The sequence below is a fragment of the Biomphalaria glabrata genome, chromosome 11 (genome assembly GCF_947242115.1).
Source record: "Biomphalaria glabrata chromosome 11, xgBioGlab47.1, whole genome shotgun sequence".
NCBI classification, from domain to species: Eukaryota; Metazoa; Mollusca; class Gastropoda; family Planorbidae; genus Biomphalaria; species Biomphalaria glabrata.
The window spans coordinates 20,805,781-20,833,547 of NC_074721.1; the positions used below are offsets into that span (position 1 = coordinate 20,805,781).

General features: G+C 37.8%; 1 protein-coding gene across 8 annotated transcripts in view; it reads left to right on the forward strand.

The window, feature by feature from the left end:
- Window positions 1-27,767, forward strand: part of LOC106074348 (CLIP-associating protein 1-like) — a 108,691-nt gene that overhangs the window by 28,868 nt on the left and 52,056 nt on the right. For all 8 annotated transcript variants that reach the window (XM_056004597.1, XM_056004596.1, XM_056004598.1 and 5 more), the window contains exon 8: window positions 27,316-27,447. In XM_056004597.1, the coding sequence (XP_055860572.1) occupies window positions 27,316-27,447 (132 nt within the window). The remainder of the gene's footprint in view (window positions 1-27,315; window positions 27,448-27,767) is intronic.

Below are 27,767 nucleotides of genomic sequence, written 5' to 3' on the forward strand. Positions count from 1 at the left end.
ATTGAAATAATGTTCAAGTGAATACTGAAATAGATTGAAATAATGTTCAAGTGAATACTGGAATAGATTGAAATAATGTTCAAGTGAATACTGGAATAGATTGAAATAATGTTCAAGTGAATACTGGAATAGATTGAAATAATGTTCAAGTGAATACTGGAATAGATTGAAATGATGTTCAAGTGAATACTGGAATAGATTGAAATGATGTTCAAGTGAATACTGGAATAGATTGAAATGATGTTCAAGTGAATACTGGAATAGATTGAAATAATGTTCAAGTGAATACTGGAATAGATTGAAATAATGTTCAAGTGAATACTGGAATAGATTGAAATAATGTTCAAGTGAATACTGGAATAGATTGAAATAATGTTCAAGTGAATACTGGAATAGATTGAAATGATGTTCAAGTGAATACTGGAATAGATTGAAATAATGTTCAAGTGAATACTGGAATAGATTGAAATAATGTTCAAGTGAATACTGGAATAGATTGAAATAATGTTCAAGTGAATACTGGAATAGATTGAAATGATGTTCAAGTGAATACTGGAATAGATTGAAATGATGTTCAAGTGAATACTGGAATAGATTGAAATGATGTTCAAGTGAATACTGGAATAGATTGAAATAATGTTCAAGTGAATACTGGAATAGATTGAAATAATGTTCAAGTGAATACTGGAATAGATTGAAATAATGTTCAAGTGAATACTGGAATAGATTGAAATAATGTTCAAGTGAATACTGGAATAGATTGAAATAATGTTCAAGTGAATACTGGAATAGATTGAAATAATGTTCAAGTGAATACTGGAATAGATTGAAATAATGTTCAAGTGAATACTGGAATAGATTGAAATAATGTTCAAGTGAATACTGGAATAGATTGAAATAATGTTCAAGTGAATACTGGAATAGATTGAAATGATGTTCAAGTGAATACTGGAATAGATTGAAATAATGTTCAAGTGAATACTGGAATAGATTGAAATAATGTTCAAGTGAATACTGGAATAGATTGAAATAATGTTCAAGTGAATACTGGAATAGATTGAAATAATGTTCAAGTGAATACTGGAATAGATTGAAATAATGTTCAAGTGAATACTGGAATAGATTGAAATGATGTTCAAGTGAATACTGGAATAGATTGAAATAATGTTCAAGTGAATACTGGAATAGATTGAAATAATGTTCAAGTGAATACTGGAATAGATTGAAATAATGTTCAAGTGAATACTGGAATAGATTGAAATGATGTTCAAGTGAATACTGGAATAGATTGAAATGATGTTCAAGTGAATACTGGAATAGATTGAAATGATGTTCAAGTGAATACTGGAATAGATTGAAATGATGTTCAAGTGAATACTGGAATAGATTGAAATAATGTTCAAGTGAATACTGGAATAGATTGAAATGATGTTCAAGTGAATACTGGAATAGATTGAAATGATGTTCAAGTGAATACTGGAATAGATTGAAATGATGTTCAAGTGAATACTGGAATAGATTGAAATGATGTTCAAGTGAATACTGGAATAGATTGAAATGATGTTCAAGTGAATACTGGAATAGATTGAAATAATGTTCAAGTGAATACTGGAATAGATTGAAATGATGTTCAAGTGAATACTGAAATAGATTGAAATGATGTTCAAGTGAATACTGAAATAGATTGAAATAATGTTCAAGTGAATACTGAAATAGATTGAAATAATGTTCAAGTGAATACTGGAATAGATTGAAATGATGTTCAAGTGAATACTGGAATAGATTGAAATGATGTTCAAGTGAATACTGGAATAGATTGAAATAATGTTCAAGTGAATACTGGAATAGATTGAAATAATGTTCAAGTGAATACTGGAATAGATTGAAATAATGTTCAAGTGAATACTGGAATAGATTGAAATAATGTTCAAGTGAATACTGGAATAGATTGAAATGATGTTCAAGTGAATACTGGAATAGATTGAAATAATGTTCAAGTGAATACTGGAATAGATTGAAATAATGTTCAAGTGAATACTGGAATAGATTGAAATGATGTTCAAGTGAATACTGGAATAGATTGAAATGATGTTCAAGTGAATACTGGAATAGATTGAAATGATGTTCAAGTGAATACTGGAATAGATTGAAATGATGTTCAAGTGAATACTGGAATAGATTGAAATGATGTTCAAGTGAATACTGGAATAGATTGAAATGATGTTCAAGTGAATACTGGAATAGATTGAAATAATGTTCAAGTGAATACTGGAATAGATTGAAATGATGTTCAAGTGAATACTGAAATAGATTGAAATGATGTTCAAGTGAATACTGAAATAGATTGAAATAATGTTCAAGTGAATACTGGAATAGATTGAAATGATGTTCAAGTGAATACTGGAATAGATTGAAATGATGTTCAAGTGAATACTGCAATAGATTGAAATAATGTTCAAGTGAATACTGGAATAGATTGAAATAATGTTCAAGTGAATACTGGAATAGATTGAAATAATGTTCAAGTGAATACTGGAATAGATTGAAATAATGTTCAAGTGAATACTGGAATAGATTGAAATGATGTTCCTCCCTTGTTTTCCAGTGGTCACATGCATATAGTCAAGTCTCTTGTCTTCAGTCGTATGCCAGTGATTCATCCCACAAGTGCAGTTTCTCTGTCCTCCTTGTAACACTGGCGGCATGTTGCTCTGGTTTCCATCCAGTGCTGTAGACACGGAAATCAGGTTTGGAGCCAGACCTCGGGTTTCCGATCTAGATCTTAGTTCTAGCTTGCTTCTTTTCTGATGCTTAGTATTTCTGTAGAGGAAAATGTTTTCTAAAAGATGACTCGTAACCATTCGTGGACTCGAGGTTTGTTTTCTTGATCTAGTACTTGGATTTCTAGTAGTAATGTATGGTGTATTTGATTTCTTTGGTTTTGTTACAGCATTCTGATCATTTGAAGGAGTAACTTTCTCCTGCACATGACAAAACTAGGTTATCATTCGATGCATTGAGCAGTCCGTTATTAAGCGAAACCAAACCCCTAACCACGCTCTCTAAGGAAACCAACTCGTGTGTTTGAAGGTATTGAACGAGAAGTTCACAGTGAACTGGAACATGAACGACATTGTTCAAACAAAGTGCTATCTAGATGTAGATTGCAGGGCCGGCCTTACCAATTGCGGGCCCAATTAGATGGATGCTTGAAAGGCCCCTATTCTATTTTTTTTTTAACAACTATTACTATTAATTAAATTCAGTGTTTCCCAAACTTTTTCTGTAACGAATACTTTGCAAATTCTGAGTAATTAGCGGAATAATTTTTTTTTTTTTTTTAGAGAGGTTAATTCACCTGGTTGGCCTACTAGTTATTTATTCCGGGAGTTCGTGGTGCACCTATTCAGCGGAACACTAGGTTTCCACAGAACACAATTTGGGTCTTTGGGAAACATTGACTTATATCCAAATACGTGCAAAGGAAGCTACTCAAAAGCAATAGTGGCTTAATTGAAGTTACGCCAATCCTTTGATACTCTATATATGTTAACCTTTAAAGTCCTACATCTTTAAAAGTCTGTGACAAGAGCCATGACTGATAGTCATATGCTGAATGTAAATAGCGGGGCCCCAGAAAGGCGCGGGGCCCAATCGGTCTATGGCCGGTCTTGTTTCCTTGTGTAATGTTAATACCAGATTTCTGTCTCCTTTATTTCCCTTGATTCAAGTGATTCCCTAGTAATTACCTGTCCACCAAAACATTCCGCACCCCTTCTGTTCCTTCCAGTCATTAGACAGTGCGTCTTCTGTCACCTCGTTGTTGTAGACAGCACGCGACAGAGTTGGTCGCTTTTCTAGCTTGGTGGAACCCAGTCACGTGACCAGGGCCAAGTCATTCACCACTAATGAGACATTAGTACAAACGTGGAGGTACGGCCCTCTACAACCCACACAGCGGTGTTGTGTTTCATTCGGGAGATAATCGCTATTTGTGTCGACTTCACCTACAAACACACATTGGTTGCGCATGTTGATGGTTTGTTGTTGTTTTTTAAGTGAACGCACATGCCTGACAGTAGAATCTTGTTTGGATTCGTGGAGAAATTCCTGGGACGCAACTGTTTATTTCACTGTGGATAGGCTAGACGTTCTGTTTTAGTGGACCGAATGTTTTGTTCACTTATTGACAGGTAGACTATTGGTCAGACGTTGTCTGTTTGTTAAATGTGACTAAGTCAGTGTAGCTGTGGAGGTGGTGCTAGTGGTCAGAGCATTAGTTCTATTTACCATTATACAATTGTGTAGACATTGGAAGTGCTTACGCTTATCTTGTCTGACATGTCAGTCTGGGATTCTAGTGTTGTTTAGGCGAACCCTCACGTTTTATTAGACTTTGAAGTCTCTAACAGAACCAATAGGTGACAAATCTAGCACACGAATAATCAAGTGTTTGGATTGAATGTCTTCGACACAATACTTCAACTACGTTCATTGTAGTCATTGTCAATTGTTTGTACTTGTTGTCTAATTCAAATTGCACCAGGACCTCACTGAAAGCAGATGTTAGCAGCTGTAATGGTAACAGTTGTACTTGAATCTGACTGACATCCCAGGTCTGTGGGACGTGAAGCATGCCCGTGACAATATGTGCAGTTTATAGTTAGATAGTAGGGCTGGAAGGTTCAAACACATTCTTCTGTTTATTATGAAGGAAATGTCAAGTCTATGAATGAAGAAAGCCTAAATGAAGGGTACTGTAAAGCAAGCGAAACTTTTTGATAAAGTACACTAACTGTGTTAGCATGGGCACCACATGTTTGTGTGACTCATACCCTTGGGGCAACTGAGCGAGGGCCTTAAACTGCATCGATGACTTAGTGATGAACAATTAAGATTCGATGTAGATCACATTCCTAGCACACTTTGGGCTTCTTTCATCTCTTTCTTTCTTTATTATCCTGTGTAGCGAGCTCTCTTTGTATGGATGTGTGTTTTTTGGCATTCTGGCAAACAATGTTTATGAGTAGAAATTCTGATCTCTGGTGAGGAGTGTTTGTAATATGAGCTATGACAATTTAGGATTACTTGTAGGACTTGTAGTGTTTTAATATTATTCAATTAACTACCTATTGGTAATAGTGATATAGTATTGTCTAATTAGTTTCTTTTAGTAATAGTCATAGGCCTACATTCCTACATTTTTTTATTGGGGTCATGTTTGATATCCTCTTCTATGTTAGCTCCTAGATCCACTTGATTGTGTCCTCTTCTATGTTAGCTCCTAGATCCACTTGATTGTGTCCTCTTCTATGTTAGCTCCTAGATCCATTTGATTGTGTCCTCTTCTATGTTAGCTCCTAGATCCATTTGATTGTGTCGTCTTCTATGTTAGCTCCTAGATCCACTTGATTATGTCCTCTTCTATGTTAGCTCCTAGATCCATTTGATTGTGTCCTCTTCTATGTTAGCGCCTAGATCCACTTGATTATGTCCTCTTCTATGTTAGCTCCTAGATCAGCTTGATTGTGTCCTCTTCTATGTTAGCTCCTAGATCCACTTGATTGTGTCCTCTTCTATGTTAGCGCCTAGATCCAATTGATTGTGTCCTCTTCTATGTTAGCTCCTAGATCCACTTGTGTCTGTGTACATGACTTTGTATTGCCTAGATCCACTTGTGTCTGTGTACATGACTTTGTATTGCCTAGATCCACTTGTGTCTGTGTACATGACTTTGTATTGCCTAGATCCACTTGTGTCTGTGTACATGACTTTATATTGCCTAGATCCACTTGTGTCTGTGTACATGACTTTGTATTGCCTAGATCCACTTGTGTCTGTGTACATGACTCTGTTGTATTGCCTAGATCCACTTGTGTCTGTGTACATGACTCTGTTGTATTGCCTAGATCCACTTGTGTCTGTGTACATGACTTTGTATTGCCTAGATCCACTTATGTCTGTGTACATGACTTTGTATTGCCTAGATCCACTTGTGTCTGTGTACATGACATGTTTCACCCCGTCTCCCTCTAATCGAGTGGCCTGGAAGTCTTGGTTCAACCTTAGTTGTACAGATTTCTGTAGTGATTATTTGTTGTATGGCCTTGTTGTGATTGATGGGTTTACTGAACCTGTTGGGGCTTTAGAATTGCGCTTCCAGCATAGTGTCAATAGTCAAAAGAAAAGATTTGAACTGGATCATAATATGCTCGGTGCATTGGTTTGAGTGTGAAGTTTTATTTATATTTTATACCTAACAATGGGTCTTGCTGCGTGTCTTTATAGATTTTAATCCTCTCTTTTTGCACAATTCCAGGTTAAAGTTCTTCCTCTTTCTCTCTCTCTCTCTCTCTCTCTTTTTCCAGAACTTTCATTAAACGTGAATTTGTAAGGTAACTACTTCATTCTTAATCCACACATCGTGTTTATAATGTTTAGTATTACCTTGTATAGAAAATGGTCACTCTTTATCTGACCGAATAAGGTGCATACTTAGGTTCCATTCTAAAGTGCATTCAAATTGTTAGCTTACTCCCATTTTTTAAATTCAGATTAAAAAAAAAATTAAAACTTGTTTTTCATGAAACTCCCATATATTTAAGTTTGACGTGACAATGATCAAAAGGGTCGCTGGATGTTTATTTATATATTTATATGCGTCGCACTTTATAATTTTTTGTTTCAACTCACTCTGTCTGGATGGAATCTTGTACACGTTTTTCCTCCCACTTCCCATTCTCGGATCAAGTTAAAACTTTGCACAATTATTTATTGTTGATGACAACACACGAATACATCTAAACATTAACAAATTATTTCATCAATTAGTCGTAATTAATTCATTTTGTTTTATTATATAAAGAAATGCTCTAAGCTAAAGGGAGAGAATAAGTTCACTAAATAACTTTTGACTTATAAGACTATAAAACCTTTTATTTTTATAAGTATTTCCATAGCTCAGTGGTTAACGCGTCGACCTTTACATCATGGAGTCGAGACCCCGAGTTCGAATTCAGACTCGAGCAATTTTATTTGAAAAAAATAACTAGTTTTTGTTAAATCATCATGAAAACCTCACAGAATTCTCATACACACTCAAACACACTCTGTCTCTCCAACTGGTCAGCCAAAGTGATACAATGTTTAGCGTGTCTCTCCAACTGGTCAGCCAAAGTGATACAATGTTTAGCGTGTCTCTCCAACTGGTCAGCCAAAGTGATACAATGTTTAGCGTGTCTCTCCAACAGGTCAGCCAAAGTGATACAATGTTTAGCGTGTCTCTCCAACTGGTCAGCCAAAGTGATACAATGTTTAGCGTGTCTCTCCAACTGGTCAGCTAAAGTGATACAATGTTTAGCGTGTCTCTCCAACAGGTCAGCCAAAGTGATACAATGTTTAGCGTGTCTCTCCAACTGGTCAGCCAAAGTGATACAATGTTTAGCGTGTCTCTCCAACTGGTCAGCCAAAGTGATACAATGTTTAGCGTGTCTCTCCAACTGGTCAGCCAAAGTGATACAATGTTTAGCGTGTCTCTCCAACTGGTCAGCCAAAGTGATACAATGTTTAGCGAGCTGTTTTATTCCCTTGACTTACTCTTTGATCACTGTATAATGTTTAGCATGCTGTTTCATACCTCTGTTGTTTATTTTTCTTTACTAATGTAAACATTTGATCCTTTTTTTATGTCCTTTAACAAAAATGGCAGTATTGAATTGTGTGTGTGTGTGTTTGCGCCTGGAGTACTTGTTATGCAAAGCGAATGTGTTTTCTTTGAATATCTAGACGCAATAGTCCTGTTCCTGGGTAAAGTTGTAGTTAGGTTGACCTCTGTCTAACTGTTGTGTGACACTCCATGGTTAGCTGGTCTCTCCCTTGGTAGCTGAGTACATTGCCTCTTCGCTTACTTGCCACTTCTCGAGTTACTACGTTATTACCTGTTCATTTGTATGGACTCTCAAGGTGTGCATTTTATTCGTTAGTTCTATGGTTTAGGTCAGGGGCACGTTGGTGCACGTCAATCTTTGTATGCAGGCATCTTGAACATTGTTTAAATGTGAATCTTAAATCACAGTCGTTATAGTTTGATTACTGTCATAGATTCCCTGGAAATGTATATCTTAGGCCTGAATAATCGTAGTAGGAATAGAACAGAAATGTTGAGTCCCGAGAAGTGTCGAAAGCTACCTTGAATAATACTGATTACACATTGTTGGATGGCGTCATTTGCGTTATTAAACCGGACTGTTATCAGGTACATAATCTCGTTACTTCACTTCTCAGCGCGAGAGATTAGCTTGGTTTGTTTTGAGCCTAAGACTAGCGATCTCTTCAAATATGTGTCACTATGATCGTTAGGACGTGACGTTGATTGAAACTGTGTCAATCATTGCTTGGCTTTCTCTGTCCAGACCAAAGACCTGGATCTATTTAGTCCCGGTGTCCAACTCTTTGTGTGCGGGTTTTGTGTGGAGAAATGATTTGTATTTATGCAGGTAACACGCGCCAACTTACACGCTCGCCTAAACAGCTCATTGGGATTCCAACCATTGCAGCTTTGTTATTTCTTCATGCGTTTATTTTCTTGAAAAGCACATACTTCTATTTGTATTCCATTTTTTTTTCTGTTTAGAATCTAATAGTGAGTAGCTTATGACTCGCCACAGACTTTGAAATCATTCTATAGTTAACTGAACTGAAACTTTGTGTTTCTCGTGTTTGTATTCAGTGTAGTCTGTTGGTCGTGACCAGCCCGTTACTGTGTGTGTCGTGTTTTATTGGAATAAAGCCTTTATATATATATATGGATATACGGTTTTGAGTTGATACAGTGTATTTCGAAATATTTATTTCAAAAACGAAATATGTTGGCAGATTTAATGAACTACGCTTATGAGATTAATAATGTTAAAAGTCAATAAGTTTAAAGGCTTATATTTAGTTTCTCTTCTTATGAAGATCAAGAAGAATTCAATATTGCGATAAATCAAACTGTAGCCCTTACAATGTACAATTTAATTTTTTAAAAAAAGCTGGTTGGGATTGACCCTGCTATGACTACGGTAGTATAGGGACTTGATTGCTTAATTAAGACTTGTGATTTATGTGTGTTGGTGTTGTATTCTCTTCCTTATTGTGTCAGCTGTAATAGTGGTCGTCTGCTGCTCACACAACGCTGTGTACTAAATAAGCACATCCTGGTGGGGTGAAAGTATCAATGAGAAACTCGAAATACTAGATCTATGCGCTCAATCATTAAAGAAAGCAAAATGTTCCAGAGGCTGTGTCGTTATTTTGTTTTGGCCCTCCGCCACACGTTGCTTCCACGTGTTCCACCTCCCCAAGTTACCTGGGCTCTAACCTTCACATTCCTGCATTTACTAGTAGGCGTTTACGGGCACTTGCGGTATTCTTGTCTTTGAAGCCAAAAGACAAGACAGTCTTCTGAACGTAGCCACTCTGAAGCCAGTCTTGCATACACTTCGTCACTTTCTCCTACTTACGCCCCAACAGATGTTTAGCTGATCCGATGAATGGTAACCACACACCAATGTGGAATAACTGGCTCGGGAGGCCGTGACAGTCACACATTTCTTTCACCTTGTCTTTTGTTCCCCCCCCCCCCCCTTTTTTTTTTCCCAAAGACTTTGTAACTTTATGGGTTTGGGTCTGGTAGTTACGTCTTGAACTGTATTGGGTTTAGCGTGTGCACATCTCTATCTTTGGTCTAGCCGATCGTAAGAGAGTGCAGTAGATTAGCCCAGTTCTTTGAACTGACTGACAAGTGAACAGTAAGGACGCTCCCTTTAGTCAACGAACATTTAAGAACTGGTTTTCATTTAAAAGTTTGTCCCAGGGTTAAGAGGGCCTCTATTCCGTTCTAACTATTCCGAGTTGAACACCAATGAAGCTCTATAGTTGAACCAGGACAACAACAACAAAAAAAATGGTTAGGCACGCAGAATAACAGTTTAAAATGTATCGATACTTGGTTTATAATGAATGTGAATACATGATTGCAGTCAAAGGCTTCGAGTACTATCATAGATTCAATGGGTTTGAAATCATTTGAAATAATGTGTACAGAAAAATAACGTCTGTTTATTTGAACATAAAAAATACACAATCTATAATCTATTGATGCAATGTTTATGTACATGTCTTTAATTGCAGTATTAGTCGAATTGTAACCCTCTCTCCAATACCACATGCATCCCCCATCCCCAGTAAAACAATATAGACAACAAAAAGTCAATGAGAAGTGATTAGAATTTAGTTGCATTAGGGGATGGGCTGAAACTTGAATGATAAAACTTGGATCTTGGGAATGAATCGGAAGTAGTTTATAGAACTCGGTGTGTGTGTGTGTGCGCGCGTCTTGTTTGCATATTGAAGTCACACATATATTGACATTTGCAGCTATAATGTCTCTGCTTGGTCTAACCTTTCATTTCAGTTACCCATCATTCCCCTCCCCAACATTGTTCACTGTCTTGTTTTAAAAAGAAATGTGTTTGCTTTACACTTGACCTCGGGACTCTCGAGATTAAGGAAGATCTAATCCTACCTTTAGGTCGCGCGTGTATGTGTGTGTTGTCATTGATTTAACACTCGCACAATCACGTAGTTATTAGAGCGTTCTTTCATTGATTTTGTTTGTTTCTTCTGAACAACGGTCCTATTGGACTAGACACTCAATTCTGGGAGATAGTCAAGTCACTAACATTCCAATTCAAGTGTTGATCTTCAAGTGTATTTGTGTGTAACGTTGTGTTCGTCAGTATTTCTAACGGACGGACCTTGGAGTATTGCCATGGCCATTGTCTCATTGGATGGACACTGGTTGGTGTTAGTGACAAGCCTCTAGTGGGCAGAGTGACCCTATACATGAAATTAAGGGCGTTGCCTGGTTTTGAATGTGGCGGAGATGCTAGAGCATGGGGTGGCGGGTTAGCTTTTCTCTGCATAATGTGGGCCATGCGACAGACATGTAGGCACAAAGTGTAGTCACAGCTCCAGCTAAGAAAGTACCTCAAATGGAAGAGGTGGATGAGGTGTTTGAAACTATAGACGACATTGTGGAAGAGCTGTGGTCGTCTCCCTTGATGAATCATAAGTCACCGTTCGACGACTACAAAGATTTGTATGAAGATTACGAAAGGAACACACGGATACCTAGTTTACAACCTACACCTGGGACATCAGCACGTGAGTACCTAAGTAGTTAAAGCATCTAGTCACATTCTACTTTGCGATTATTTACTGTGGTCTTAATAGCATACCTTGTGAGTACTTGGTCTTAATAGCATACCTTGTGAGTACTTGGTCTTAATAGCATACCTTGTGAGTACTTGGATCGTAATCGCATACCTTGTGAGTACTTGGTCTTAATAGCATACCTTGTGAGTACTTGGTCTTAACAGCATACCTTGTGAGTACTTGGTCTTAACAGCATACCTTGTGAGTACTTGGTCTTAATAGCATACCTTGTGAGTACTTGGTCTTAATAGCATACCTTGTGAGTACGCGGTCTTAATAGCATACCTTGTGAGTACTTGGTCTTAATAGCATACCTTGTGAGTACGTGATCTTAACAGCATACCTTGTGAGTACTTGGTCTTAACAGCATACCTTATGAAATAGGTCTTAACAGCATACCTTGTGAGTACTTGGTCTTAATAGCATACCTTGTGAGTACTTGGTCTTAATAGCATACCTTGTGAGTACGTGATCTTAACAGCATACCTTGTGAGTACTTGGTCTTAACAGCATACCTTATGAAATTGGTCTTAACAGCATACCTTGTGAGTACTTGGTCTTAATAGCATACCTTGTGAGTACTTGAAGCTTTTGTTTTCTCCTGTCTGGTTATTTAGTCCTGACAGCCTTGTGTTTGGTGACGTGAACAAGAGCATGTCAATGTAGACTAGATTGGGAGGTTTAGGTTCCACGAGACACACGTGTAGACATATCTCACTACCAGTGGGTTCGGTTCCACGGGACACACGTGTAGACATATCTCACTACCAGTGGGTTAGGTTCCACGGGACACACGTGTAGACATATCTCACTACCAGTGGGTTAGGTTCCACGGGACACACGTGTAGACATATCTCACTACCAGTGGGTTAGGTTCCACGGGACACACGTGTAGACATATCTCACTACCAGTGGGTTAGGTTCCACGGGACACACGTGTAGATATATCTCACTACCAGTTGGTTAGGTTCCACGGGACACACGTGTAGACATATCTCACTACCAGTGGGTTAGGTTCCACGGGACACACGTGTAGACATATCTCACTACCAGTGGGTTAGGTTCCACGGGACACACGTGTAGACATATCTCACTACCAGTGGGTTAGGTTCCACGGGACACACGTGTAGACATATCTCACTACCAGTGGGTTAGGTTCCACGAGACACACGTGTAGACATATCTCACTACCAGTGGGTTAGGTTCCACGGGACACACGTGTAGACATATCTCACTACCAGTGGGTTAGGTTCCACGGGACACACGTGTAGACATATCTCACTACCAGTGGGTTAGGTTCCACGGGACACACGTGTAGACATATCTCACTACCAGTGGGTTAGGTTCCACGGGACACACGTGTAGACATATCTCACTACCAGTGGGTTAGGTTCCACGGGACACACGTGTAGACATATCTCACTACCAGTGGGTTAGGTTCCACGGGACACACGTGTAGACATATCTCACTACCAGTGGGTTAGGTTCCACGAGACACACGTGTAGACATATCTCACTACCAGTGGGTTAGGTTCCACGGGACACACGTGTAGACATATCTCACTACCAGTGGGTTAGGTTCCACGGGACACACGTGTAGACATATCTCACTACCAATGGGTTAGGACTGCATGTGTCTGCATGCATTACCTCTTCCACCCCACCCTGGTCACACTTACATTTTACCGTAAACATTTTTTAATGTATTAATTCAGGCACATAGTGTCTGGCTTAATTTAGCACACGACCTACTTTTACATCTGACCTAATTTCCACTTATCCACCTACAACTTTGAAGAGATAAAAAAATAATAATTGACCAAAACGTACTAAAAATAAAAAAAAATAACATGCTAAAGCTGAGCACTACACTATACGGAAGGATTTGGTTTAGCTTTATTTGAAACTCCTCCCCCCCACCCCCCAATATTTCACAAGAGTCACAAGCATTGAACTTTGGTTCTTGTCTTGAAGAATCACAAGCATTGAACTTAGGATCTTTTCTTGAAGAGTCGCAAGCATTGAACTTTGGTTCTTGTCTTGAAGAGTCACAAGCGTTGAAATTTGGTACTTTTCTTGAAAAGTCACAAGCATTGAACTTTGGTTCTTGTCTTGAAGAATCACAAGCATTGAACTAACTTTGGTTCTTTTCTTGAAGAGTCACGAGCATTGAAATTTGGTACTTTTCTTGAAAAGTCACAATGTTCTTATGACATTAATCTTTTTTTTTTCTATTGAAATATGTTTTTTTTAAAATTTGATAACAACTCTCTCAAAAACATTTTGCGCTAATGTGTCATGTTTTGATAGAAAACATGTGTAACGGCCTCTGCTTGGCTACTACTTTGTCATTAATACACTCTTTTATGTCAAGGTACTCTTGTGTGTCGCTGTATTTCTAGTACATCTCGACACATACAGTCCAGCTCATTCCATTCCATTCAAAACAGAAAGATTTAAAAACTTTATCCCACTTTCGGTCAGTGTGTTACAAGGTCATCTGTCGTCATCGAGAAGTACATAGAAGTCTAAGTCACAAAGCGCTGGTTGTGAGTGTGTATACGTTTCTTGTGTGAATGTTGTTCTGATTTGCATCTGTATAGTTATTGTTACAGTAGTTACACTGAGGTGGTCAATTGTAGTCAAACTGAATTTCCATTTGATTGGACCAATAAAAATGATCTTATCTTAGCAATACTGGTTCATTACAAAGAGATTCCTTTTAATCAATAAAGACTCTTTGTTTTTGAATATAGTCACGTAATGCTAAATTCTGTTTTGTTAGAAACAATGTGATATCTTATTAGCAACTTGTTAAAGATGTCCTTACCTTTTTATTTTCCCTTGATTTCAATGATAGCCATGTCTTCACTGTCATTTTTTTTTTTATTTTTGAAAATCTGGTTACAATTTTTTTTCAAAGCATAATAATGCATTTCCTTCATAGGTCTCCTGATTTTTTTGGGAATACCATATTTATAATGGTACCTTCTATTCAATAGCTTTCACAAAATAATGTGAATGATTATCTAAGGGAAATAATCCTAATAGATAATACTATTTTAGTTTAGCATGAAATATTTCTGTTTTCGAGGTTAACTCCCTTCGTGAAAGTCTTTGAGCGGGTCTATGTTCTCACATTTTGATTTCATCTCTACCATGGTTAGCAATACTCGACCTACTTTTATATCTATGTAATTCCATTGGTTCAGAACTTTATTAATATTGCTATTATATCTTAGAGGAAAACCTTTATAACTAACATCTCAAATGAACATATTTCCTATTTGCTATTGTTAGCTTGTCTAGGATTGATTCTCTATGCGTTTAGAATATTTTTGATAATCTAGTAGTTAAATAAAAAACTAGCATATTATAACTTCAGCAATTACAGCGTGATTTGATAGTTTTGTACATCACCCCCCCCCCCCCCAAAAAAAAAAAAAAAAAAAAAAAAAGTCTCTTTTTCTAATTCCTTCTAAAGCGTCAGCATAATCTGTTTTAGATAAGTCTGAAGACTGTGTCTTCACGGTGCCATCATTAGTTGACAGGCAAAGTTGTCTCATTGACTGAACGACGTGAAGGGAAATCAAACCATGGAGGTTAAGGTGGGTAGAGGGGAAACTGGGGGAGACAAGACGATAGAAAATATGTGAGGGTTCTTCTTCTTCGATCTCATATTTTTCATGTCGGAGGGTTCAGATCAGTAATCCTATACCTGAAATGAACTGCGCAGTGGTTTCCAGATCAGGCAGTTCTCCGTATAGTTTTTGTTCTATAGGAAGGTTTTGGGGCCAGAGTCTTTTTCGGGTATCTTGCAGCTTTGAAGGACATGGTCAGCATTCTCTATTGATGCTCTACAAGGGCAGGTTTCGCTAGTCCCGACTTTAAGCTTCATAAACATATGTTGTCTCATTCTGTTGTGTCCGGTACTGAGTCGAAAAATTATGCGCTGGTCATGTCTATGTGAGCATGATATAGGAATGCTTTGGTGGTGTGAATGTGCCACTGCTAGATCTCGAGTCAATCTGCAGAATGCACTTTATGGTGCGCATGCTCCAGTTTGAGAACCGCTTACCAGAGGCTTCCTTCCTCAACTGTTGGACAAACCTTTCACCTGTGTTCTAACCTACTTTCATCTCACCGCACATCTTTCCTTCCCCCCCCCCCTCCTCCAAAGTATGCTTCCTGTCACTGGTCGGTCCTGGACAGTTCTGTTGTAGACGTCAGCTGACTTACGTGAGATACACACAGAAGCTGGTTTAGTCCCTCCTCCTCCCCCCCCCAAAAAAAAAAAAACAACAAAAAACTTGCACCTTGGCTTATGCTTCTTGTTAGAGCCTGGGTTTACCGATGACGTCATCATCTAGGACATCTAGCTGCCATTCAAACTCATTCTATTCACTCACGAGAATACAATAAATAATGAAACCTCCGGAAGGGTCGCCCAGTTGTGAGAATCAAATCAGGAACATTTTGTCTGGCGCAATGGAACCGCTGCTGTACGTACTGTAAATGTTCATTGAATGACCAAATAGAACTATACAACACAAGGCAACAAGTTGTACATTCTGCCTTTGTAGACTTGACTCTTTAGATAGGAGGTAACTAGGAGAATGATGTCAGTTTTTATTACCGGTGTTATGTAGGTCGATGACTAACCCTGAAACGGGGAAGCTCCTGTCAGCTGTTTCCTTTTTGTTCATGTGTACATAATTTATTGCAGTCCTTTATTGAAATGAGCATATTGTTGGCTGTGTCAAGACAGAAATACAGTAGATGAAGACGTCACAAAGAAGTTATTTCCATCATGTTATTACTTGAACAGAAATTAAAACGTTTTTATTTTAAAGGCAGATTTACCCTTTCGGAATACAGACAAATTTTGATCCCCCCCCCCCCCCAAACAAGGTTTATATACAACATTGCACCACCACTGTTTCTTAATAACGCATCAGACAGTAAATAAATGTATGGAAGTTGTATAGTGCATATCACGTAGATACACACACAGACACAACTTGTGTGTGATTCCCGTGAACCATGAAACAGTCAGACAGTCAGAGAGAAAAAGAAAGAAAAAAAGATCTCTGAAATGAAGGTAGCGTGGAGAAGAAACCGGCCGGCGTTTTCCTTTGTGTATGAACGTGAGTGTGCTGGGTTCCACCTGGCCTACACTACTGGAGTGTGAGCCTGAGGTTGACTTTCCGTTTGGAAACCAATGGTCTAGAGGAGACTGCACTTCTTTCTTGCCTCTCGAACTCTTGTGTTCACACCATGTGTTGTCGCTTGTGTTTGATGCGTGTACATTAGGTGATATTGAAGGCTAGATGAGTTTTTAGGGTTCATGTAAGTAGTACATACCGTGATTTCTTGGTTTTAATGGTGGCACTGAGTGGGTATTGGATTGTTGTCCTACTTGATGAGTACACTTTTCTGATGCTGTCCTGGAGTAGACATACATCTCTTTCTAACCCTACCGTTTTGTTTTAAAAATATATCGATCTTCGTCTTTGTGTAACTTCTTTAGAATGAAATGTCTGTCTGGTCAATGCTGGAAGATGAGCTGTTCAATTTGACCTACTTAGCCGGGAGCTATTTATAACACCTTTCACGTGAAGCTTTTCACCCTCGATAATCCAGTTTCGCCCCCCCCCCCCCAATTTTCCATTTTCCAACGTCTCTGTCCAGTGCTTGAGATGTCAGTTTGACTTTTTTTACCTAAATGGATACTGCAAATCTCTTTAACATTGGGGGGCAGGGAGTTCTTAGACTAATTTTGTGCTCCTATGTTGAACAGTGAAATATTTGAAGCAACAGTTTTTCTGCAGTCTGTCCAACTAGCTAATGAGTAGAGACATCCTGTAGGTATTAGAATCTAATTCTTTGTTTATAAAGTGGAAATCAGCAGCCTAGTTGGCAGCTACTAAACGCTACAGGGTGCAAGAAACTTTGCCAAGAAGTAGGCGTAACTTCTATTTATATCTTTATGTTTACATTTTAGTCACACGTGTGCTATTAAGGGCATAATGAATCTTGAATGACATCCAGTGCTGTGTCTGTTCACGTGTGAGGCCTATCATTGGACGGTCAGTGCTCCCACGCCATCAAAGATCGAATGCTTCGTCCCCTGTGTGATGATCTATTTCACTAAGACGATGGATTATCTTGTTGTGTTATGTTTGATCCTGTAAGATCACTGGTGCCGTAAAACAAACAAAACAAACCTAGGATTTATTGGGTTCCAAACGATGCTGTTCTGAACACGTCATCATGGGTTCTATCAAAGAGAGAATCTTTCAAAAGTGTCGTTCATTGTTTCCATCTCGCAGCTCCTCTAATGGTATGTGTTACACTTACAACTCAGGCATGGCGCCGCGCTACACGTTGTTTGTTTGTGTCTGCTTGACAGCTCAATGGCAATGACGTGATTGCTTTAGTTTGTGTTTTGTTTCCATGTGCATGTTTTATTGTTAACCACAAGTTGTCTACATTTGTCTAAACTCGTGCAACTTCACGCTCAGACTTACACAAGGAGCGTTGAAGTTGAGTGATGGAAAACATTTCTAAATAAACTTTCTAGATGACACAATGTTAGAAGCTTCAATAGTTTATTGGGTCTTTCGCGCTCATAATAAATGTGTTACTTTAGCTGTGCTCTGTTGGATGTGTTACTTTAGCTGTGCTCTGTTGGATGTGTTACTTTAGCTGTGCTGTGTTGGATGTGTTACTTTAGCTGTGCTCTGTTGGATGTGTTACTTTAGCTGTGCTCTGTTGGATGTGTTACTTTAGCTGTGCTCTATTGGATGTGTTACTTTAGCTGTGCTCTGTTGGATGTGTTACTTTAGCTGTGCTCTGTTGGTTGTGTTACTTTAGATGTGCTGTGTTGGATGTGTTACTTTAGCTGTGCTCTGTTGGATGTTGTATGTTTGATTTTCAATTCTTTGAATATCTTCACTTTAAGCTCTAATGTTTTTTGAAGCAAGACTGAAACTGAAACGTTAATTGTAGTGTACACACAGCTGACGAATTCTTGATTGACCAACATTGTTCTTCTATATGTGCTTGTTTTATAATAGTAGGACGTGTTCTACTAGATGTGTTTGTTTGTATGTGTACGTGTTCAACTAGATGTGTTTGTTTCTATGTGTATGTGTTCTACTAGATGTGTTTCTATGTGTACGCGTTCTACTAGATGTGTTTCTATGTGTACGTGTTCTACTAGATGTGTTTCTATGTGTACGTGTTCTACTAGATGTGTTTCTATGTGTACGTGTTCAACTAGATGTGTTTCTATGTGTACGTGTTCTACTAGATGTGTTTCTATGTGTACGTGTTCTACTAGATGTGTTTCTATGTGTACGTGTTCTACTAGATGTGTTTCTATGTGTACGTGTTCTACTAGATGTGTTTCTATGTGTACGTGTTCTACTAGATGTGTTTCTATGTGTACGTGTTCTACTAGATGTGTTTCTATGTGTACGTGTTCTACTAGATGTGTTTCTATGTGTACGTGTTCAACTAGATGTGTTTGTTTCTATGTGTACGTGTTCTACTAGATGTGTTTCTATGTGTACGTGTTCAACTAGATGTGTTTCTATGTGTACGTGTTCAACTAGATGTGTTTGTTTCTATGTGTACGTGTTCTAGTAGATGTGTTTCTATGTGTACGTGTTCTACTAGATGTGTTTCTATGTGTACGTGTTCTACTAGATGTGTTTCTATGGGCACATGCTAGTTTCCTGGAGGAGATGCTCTTGTATCATTTGTGCATGCTACTTGACCTACTTTCTTTGATAGCTCTATAGGGGATATAGTGGGCAACTAAGCAAGTTAGCAATAGCCTAATATCTTTCCAGTGTACATATTCTGTTGAACGTTTATCACACCATTACCCCCCCCCTCCCCAAATCTTTTTGTCCCTTTTCCCCTCATCTTTAACATCTTGTCTTCGAAGGTATTTTTTTTTTAAATCTCCGAGATGTTTCACGTGTACCCACACAGAGTTTACTGCCTCGCCAAGACCAGCACGTGAACACATCCATTAGCAGGGTCTGGCCCACTAGGCTCGCGTGCTGCTGCCACTTTCCTACACGTGCGTATTTCATTTGACTACGGTCACTACACATCAGCTCACTGAACCAGATATCTTTTTTTTTATGTGTCCACAAAGACACACAGCGTAAAATGTTAATTGCTTAATGGACCTCATTCACCAATCGTAAACAAACAACATTTAGTCACGTGATCTTATTGATAAAACAATGGAAAAAACTGTCACGTGACAACCATCATGAATTAAACATGAGATCGTAAATTATATAGAAGATATAGAGCGCCATGTGGCTAAATGTTGTTTGTTTACGATTGGTGAATGAGGTCCATTCTAGAACACTTCTCTTAGAAGTATCACCGATGTCCCTTCACTAGAACATCCCTATCTGGGACCAACTTGTACACCACGACTCCTTCCTGTTGAACATGGTGCACAACAAAACTATCTTGCAAACACTCAAACCGGGTGTACAATGGTAGACATTAGACACTTTCAACATGACTTTTTGTTTTGAAATCATTTGAAATTATCGAAACAAAAATGTATTAAAAAAAACCCCACTTCAGTCAGTATGTAAATAGTTTACGAAGTACTCTAAAAGGTTTAGATTTTAGATTAATATACACACTAATTAACTAATTAAGTTCGTCTAACACACAAACTCGCTGGCGACCTCTGCGACACGGTTATGTCGAAATGGCATTCGTAAAAAAGGATCTTGACTCAATGAACCTATTATTATCATTAACAGATTTGTAAAAGAAAAAATCAGCTATTTCTTTTTCCCTCGCTTATATCAACTCCCCGGCCTCCGCCAGTCTGGTCAAAAACTTGAACTTGTTCATTCTCCCACTGCCCATTTTCAGATGAAGTCCAAACTTTGCACAAACTATTCATTGTCGGTGACAACTTAGGAATCAATTTTAATTTTGTTTTTAAATCAATTAGTTGTATTTAATTAGTTTTGTTTTATGTGGAAAATGTACTAAGCTAATGGGAGATAAGCCTTGCTTTGATGAGAGATGGCAGCACTTGAACGGCGCTCTCCCCCCCAATTCGGAAATAGGACTCGTTTACATTCAAGCGTAAAAGTCGCAAGACCAGGAGAGTAACTTACGTAATTGTGTACAGTTAGAATTGATTCAAAATAATCAATGCCATTTCACTCAATATATGCCAAGTTTAAAAAAAAAGTATTTTTAGCGGCCCCCGAAAGGGGAAAAGACGCTATTAGTTTTGTGTGGAATGTCCGTCCGTCCGTCCTGTTTAGATTGAATCGCTCTTGAAGTAGGAAAATGATGAATGGTTCAGTCAGTGAGATTTCCTCGGGACTTGTTTACTTAGTGAGAAACTGCATACATTAGAAGTGGTATATCATTTTTTACATGATCTGTCTCTGCGATGTTTGTTTTATAGCGCATAGTTCAGGAATCTAGCATGCTCAAAGTGTTGTGGTCCAGTCTCTTCTGTGGACCGGGGGGGGGGGGAGCGAGACGCTTTCCTTTAAACGCTCAGCAAAAACTCAAGAGTCGGGTTTCGAACACGAGCCCCTTTCATAGGCCAAGCGGTTAAAGCCCCACAGCCAAACATCCCCAACACAAGCTCCGTCAGTAGAAATTCCTAACCAAAAGTATGCCATACGATTACCTGTCTGACCAGAGCCACCCTACTTTTGTATAGACTGTTAACCTGGGAGTTCTAGATAGACTTGTCAGCCTTACAAAGTCGTAATTAGCTATCTTGTGTTCACCCGGTATTAAGTCCAGTTTTGGCTGCCAGTCAAGTCACGTAGTCAGAACGTCAGCTCAGCATTATGTTCTAGGGCCCGAGAGACGCAGTCACTTAACACTATGATATAGAAGCCTATTAATTTTCCAATGTAATTAATCAACTAATAACCATGACCTATATAGCATGTGATTGACACATATACACGTATATAGACCAATCAATGTTTCAACCATGGAAAACCATAGAGCAAAGCATAATTTTAATTACCTATGATACATGTGATACATTCAGTGCAAGGTGTGAATTGAATGAAGTTTTTATTGTCTCTTTAACGTTCCATACTTCATCTACATCCATCCATTATCTATCTATCTATCTATCTATCTATCTATCTATCTATCTATCTATCTATCTATCTATCTATCTAGATGTGTTTCTATGTGTATGTGTTCTACTAGATGTGTTTCTATGTGTACGTGTTCTACTAGATGTGTTTCTATGTGTACGTGTTCTACTAGATGTGTTTCTATGTGTATGTGTTCTACTAGATGTGTTTCTATGTGTATGTGTTCTACTAGATGTGTTTCTATGTGTACGTGTTCTACTAGATGTGTTTCTATGTGTACGTGTTCTACTAGATGTGTTTCTATGTGTATGTGTTCTACTAGATGTGTTTCTATGTGTATGTGTTCTACTAGATGTGTTTCTATGTGTATGTGTTCTACTAGATGTGTTTCTATGTGTACGTGTTCTACTAGATGTGTTTCTATGTGTACGTGTTCTACTAGATGTGTTTCTATGTGTATGTGTTCTACTAGATGTGTTTCTATGTGTATGTGTTCTACTAGATGTGTTTCTATGTGTATGTGTTCTACTAGATGTGTTTCTATGTGTACGTGTTCTACTAGATGTGTTTCTATGTGTACGTGTTCTACTAGATGTGTTTCTATGTGTACGTGTTCTACTAGATGTGTTTCTATGTGTATGTGTTCTACTAGATGTGTTTCTATGTGTACGTGTTCTACTAGATGTGTTTCTATGTGTACGTGTTCTACTAGATGTGTTTCTATGTGTACGTGTTCTACTAGATGTGTTTCTATGTGTACGTGTTCTACTAGATGTGTTTCTATGTGTACGTGTTCTACTAGATGTGTTTCTATGTGTATGTGTTCTACTAGATGTGTTTCTATGTGTACGTGTTCTACTAGATGTGTTTCTATGTGTACGTGTTCTACTAGATGTCTATCTATCTATCTAATCTATCTATCTATCTATCTATCTATCTATCTATCTATCTATCTATCTGTCTGTCTGTCTGTCTGTCTGTCTGTCTGTCTGTCTGTCTGTCTATCTATCTATCTATCTATCTATCTATCTATCTATCTATCTATCTATCTATCTATCTATCTATCTATCTATCTATCTATCTATCTATCTATCTATCTATCTATCTATCTATCTGGCTGTCTTACTGTCTATCTATCTATCTATCTATCTATCTATCTATCTATCTATCTGTCTGTCTGTCTGTCTGTCTGTCTGTCTATCTATCTATCTATCTATCTATCTATCTATCTATCTATCTATCTATCTATCTATCTATCTATCTATCTATCTATCTATCTATCTATCTAATCTGGCTGTCTTACTGTCTATCTATCTATCTATCTATCTATCTATCTATCTATCTATCTATCTATCTATCTATCTATCTATCTATCAGGCTGTCTTACTGTCTATCTATCTATCTATCTATCTATCTATCTATCTATCTATCTATCTATCTATCTAATCTGGCTGTCTTACTGTATATCTCCCCCTCCCTCTTAATATAGAACTTTTTTTTTTTACTTTGTTTGTGGTTGAATCGTTACCGGTGTTGGGCGGGGCGGGGGGGTTAAAAAAAAAGGAGGGGGGGGGGGCAAGAGTGTAGCAAAGCTTGTGATGACTTTCCCTCCCCTCTCAGAGGTAAACTCCTCTGTGTCTCCAGCTCCTTGTAACGTCAGGTACGAAGTCACTTTTTTTTTTATTTGTTCCCTGCCAGTCCATCTAAATGTAAACTATCTCGAGCTGGTCTACACAAAACTAGTTTCAACAGGGAGGAGGGAGAGAGGTTCATCTAGAAGGGGAGAGTCCACAGAGATAAGACGAAAGGGAAAAACAACATGGATGCTGAACTTGAATATCAAACCACAGCCGCACACTTTCTACTGCCTGCTGAGTCGATTTAGACATGAAAGAAAAACTTCTCCATTGAAAACAAGAAATAAGAAATCTATAAATAAATAGGAAGAAGAAGGTTGTTCATTCCATTTGTTGATTATAAATTCATAGACTAGACTCTAGTACCTAGAGTTTTATAAGTTACAAAGTGCAAAGCTTGCCTTTCAAAACAAAATCTTTGTCTAATAGTAATTGTTTGCCTGAAACTTTGAGTCTTTAGACATCGAATCGTTATTTTTTTTTTAAATTAAGTAGCCACTGTTCGCATTCATGGTGATTATTAATAAACATGGTGTTACAAAAAAAAAGGCAGATCGCGTTATGTGATATTAAATCTCTAGATTACTAAAAACTCCAAAAGAAAAATAAATATCAACAAGGTTACAAAGACTGTGTGGAAACACAAACTCAAAATCGGCCCCGAAGTGTTCCACCCAGGCAGGTAAAAAGGCAGGTTTCAATATTTTCAGAAAGAGCATCAGAATGAAATTCTATCTAAGACAAATGAAAGAGAAAAATGGAGAAAGAAGATTGACAGATCTTGTGTGGTGCTTCAGCGGTCCAGCAGACCAAAGGATAGGTGAAAGTGAATGCGAAGTTAAATGTGAACCTGGCCTAACTGATGTCTTATAATGAATATCTAATTGATCTCATTGTTTTGTAAAGTGTCAATCTTTTTTTTTAATCCTCAAAAAAAAAAAAAAAATTCCTTTAGTTGAGTGTTCTATATGTGGATGGCAGAGCTTCAGTTCATGAAATAATATAAACAACTACTTATTAATTGTTCTTTAAAATTATGTCCAACCTATACTAAATAGATTTTCCAACTTGTATGTATACTAAATAGATTTTTTCTCTTTAAAAAAAAAAGGTAAACCTTTTCTTTGTGTAAATGTTGCGATTAAGTATGACAGAATTTACTTAACTTATAAATACAAATGTAAAAAAAAAATAAAATATTTTGACAAAAAAATCTAAAACCATTTGCTGTTACAAATATGGTAAAATGATATCTCCCCTACTAAAGAGCATGCGGTATTTGTTACTATTAATAATCAATAGTTATAAAAGTGGTGTATTTTTATGAAAAAAAAAACTGCTATCATAAATGATTTTAAAAATTTGATTTTTCGCTTACAGAAAAGAAAAAAGTAGCCGTTGCATCAGAACTTTGAATGTTCTAAAATATTACGGTGTCATATATTCACTATCTTTTCTAGTTTACGAGATCTAAACGGGACGGACAGACAAACATTCCACACAAAACTAATAGCGTCTTTTCCCCTTTCGGGGGCCGCTAAAAAACAAACCCTGAAAGCACGCTGATTGGAAATGACTTTGGTGGCTTTCGATCCAAACTATAAACAGCTGCAGGATTGCATCTGTTTTGTGTGACTTCAGTTGTTACAATTGTTAATGGCAAATTAAAGACTTCAAGCAGTCTCTCTGGCTGGGTACGCGACGTTTTGGCATTCATTTATAACAGCACAAAACTTGTTCAAATAAACATTGTCTTTGTTCACTATACTCTATAGCAGTGATGCCCAAACTACGGCCCGCGGGCCAGATCCGGCCCGCGACGTGGTTCTAACCGGCCTCTCCAAAACAGCACAAAAAGAAGAAAATGAAAAAAATATATATTAAAAAAAGGTTGAAAAATGTATTTTCTCTATGTTAGGTCTCTCACGTTTTCTTGGATGTATTTCATACTATAATCTATTGTCTTGTTAGTTATTTATGTAAATTTTTTATTCTATAAGAACACAGGTTGTAGGTTTTTTTGGCGACAAGAATCGACAGTTATTTTAGAGTCTTGGACGAGTCTTGAGCTAGCCGTGTCCTTGACATCTCATGTGCGTAATGCAGCGCATCTTTTCTTCATTTTGGTTCAGGTACTTCTGACATCAACATGATTGGTGCCATTCCATGTAACATTTGTGCGTTAATGACATGGGAATGTCGAAGAATTGGATGTTAAAACTTAAAACAAGTGGACAAATCTTTATTAAATCTAAATTAACAAGACAACATGTTTGATTTTTACAGAGAGTGTGGCTGTTTTAAAGAACATAACATAAAAAGACATCCTAAAACAAACCATTACAAAAATATGGTGGCATTGTTGGCTTGAGCCGCTAAGAAAAAAAGAGTCGCTAAGTTAAGTCTAGAGTTGACCGATTGACACTAATATTTACAAGGAAATAAAGAAAATGAGTCGGCTGTAATGGAGGCTACCGAGTTGCTCACATTTTAAGAAGAGAATTGAAGCATTAAAAAGTGCTTGCTATCAGTGATGGAATAAAATCGGCCTGAAAGAAAAATGTAGAAGCTGTCAACCAGGCATGACAATTACAAAACTATTGGACGATGTTGGTGAAAATCTCCATTCAAAACTAAATGACATAACAAGAGATTTTGAAATCATTTCTATTGCCGCTTAGGATTGACACCAACTGGAACTGATTGACTTAGAACGCCAGACTTCCATGCAGACATTTCGAGCAATACAGACAATAGATTTCTACAACATGTTGTATACATAAACCTGCACATTTCCGAAAACAATTACTGAGTATGATCACTATGTTTAGAAGCACTTAATTTAGTAGAAAAACTTTTTTTCAGTTACAAGACGCCTATAACCCTTGTTACATAATTGACTTATGGCTGTAAGTAGGTTTTCTGCATCCACGGGATTGTGATAAGACTATTTAAAATGGTTTAGTCTCTATTTCATTTTTTTTTTATCTTTTCATTAATGTGGCCCGCGACACGAGTGTCGGAAATTAAAATGGCCCGCAGGCTGTATAAGGTTGGGCACCACTGCTCTATAGTATACATCCTCCTCCAACTGAAAAAAAAAAGTTTTAATAATTTTGACCATGGCAAAGCTGCCTAGTCGTAGGACGGTCTTCTCGATGGTCCCGGGTTCGAACTCTGACTGATGCGATCCCCCTCTATCTTGTGGAAGGTTTGGCTTGTAATAATCTTCTAAGGGAACATCCGAAACATGTCAAACATACTAACTATTAAAGTTCATATTTCTACCTGCTGAGACCATGATAGTATAAGGCAAGGTTGTACACAAACACACATATACACAACAGATATGTGGTTGTTTTTTTTTTAAAGACAGAAGACAATAAACATGCCACTAAAATATTTAGTGTCAAAAAGGCTTGCTTCGGTCTTTGGCCGTTCTCGTTCATTTTCCGAAAAGTTAAGGCTGTTGGTCGTTCTGCTGGCCACATGACACCCTCGTCAACCATAGGCCACAGAAATAGATGACCTTTATAACATCTGCCCTAGAGACCACAAGGTCTAAAAGGAGAAATTTACTTTTCACGATTCTAGAAAGCCCAAGTCAGTCTGGGCAGGTAGTGTTGTCTGATCCTCATCTGGCATTGAAGTCTCCTAGAAGGAAGACAGACATAAGTTTAATACGCATTTGAAACTATAGAAGATAGGGTGCCACAAAAAGAGGCTGAAATCTAATAAAAAATTCGTGTGTTGTTCAGACTTGAGTAGAAAAGCCATTAGGTTTTCGTTGTTGTCTCCCACCTAAACACTGAAGGCTGTTTGTGTTGTCCTTTAGAACTGAATGGCCTCACATTGAAGGCTGTTTGTGTTGTCCTTTAGAACTGAATGGCCTCACATTGAAGGCTGTATGTGTTGTCCTTTAGAACTGAATGGCCTCACATTGAAGGCTGTTTGTGTTGTCCTTTAGAACTGAATGGCCTCACATTGAAGGCTGTTTGTGTTGTCCTTTAGAACTGAATGGCCTCACATTGAAGGCTGTTTGTGTTGTCCTTTAGAACTGAATGGCCTCACATTGAAGGCTGTTTGTGTTGTCCTTTAGAACTGAATGGTCTCACATTGAAGGCTGTATGTGTTGTCCTTTAGAACTGAATGGTCTCACATTGAAGGCTGTATGTGTTGTCCTTTAGAACTGAATGGCCTCACATTGAAGGCTGTATGTGTTGTCCTTTAGAACTGAATGGCCTCACATTGAAGCCTAACACTTTCTCGTTATCTCTAATCCACAGCTCCATCCCGCAGCAGTTCACACAATGATGAACCAGAGTTTGACTTTATTAAACCCACTTCAGGGAAACCGGTGCAGAGAAAGCACAGTTCAGCGTCCAGCGGCGGGCCGAGGCGGATATCATCTTCCACATGTAAGTACATTCCATCATTGTTAGTATCTGGGACACAGCGAGTCACATTGAATTCTAGTACATGATCTTATAAAGCTAGTGCACTAAATGGAAAGGAAAGTTAATGGAAATAAAAAGGTTCTTACATTCTTAATTAAAGGTGGTGATGCCAGTAAACTGTAATTCAATTGGTTGTGGAGGATCTTGTACATGGTATTTCTCCCACTTCCCATTCTCGAATCAAATTGAAATGTGGCACAATTATTGATTGTCTAAGAACAATACAAGAATCAATAAACAAAAATTAACGATTAGTTCATTAATTAGTGGTAATTAATTTA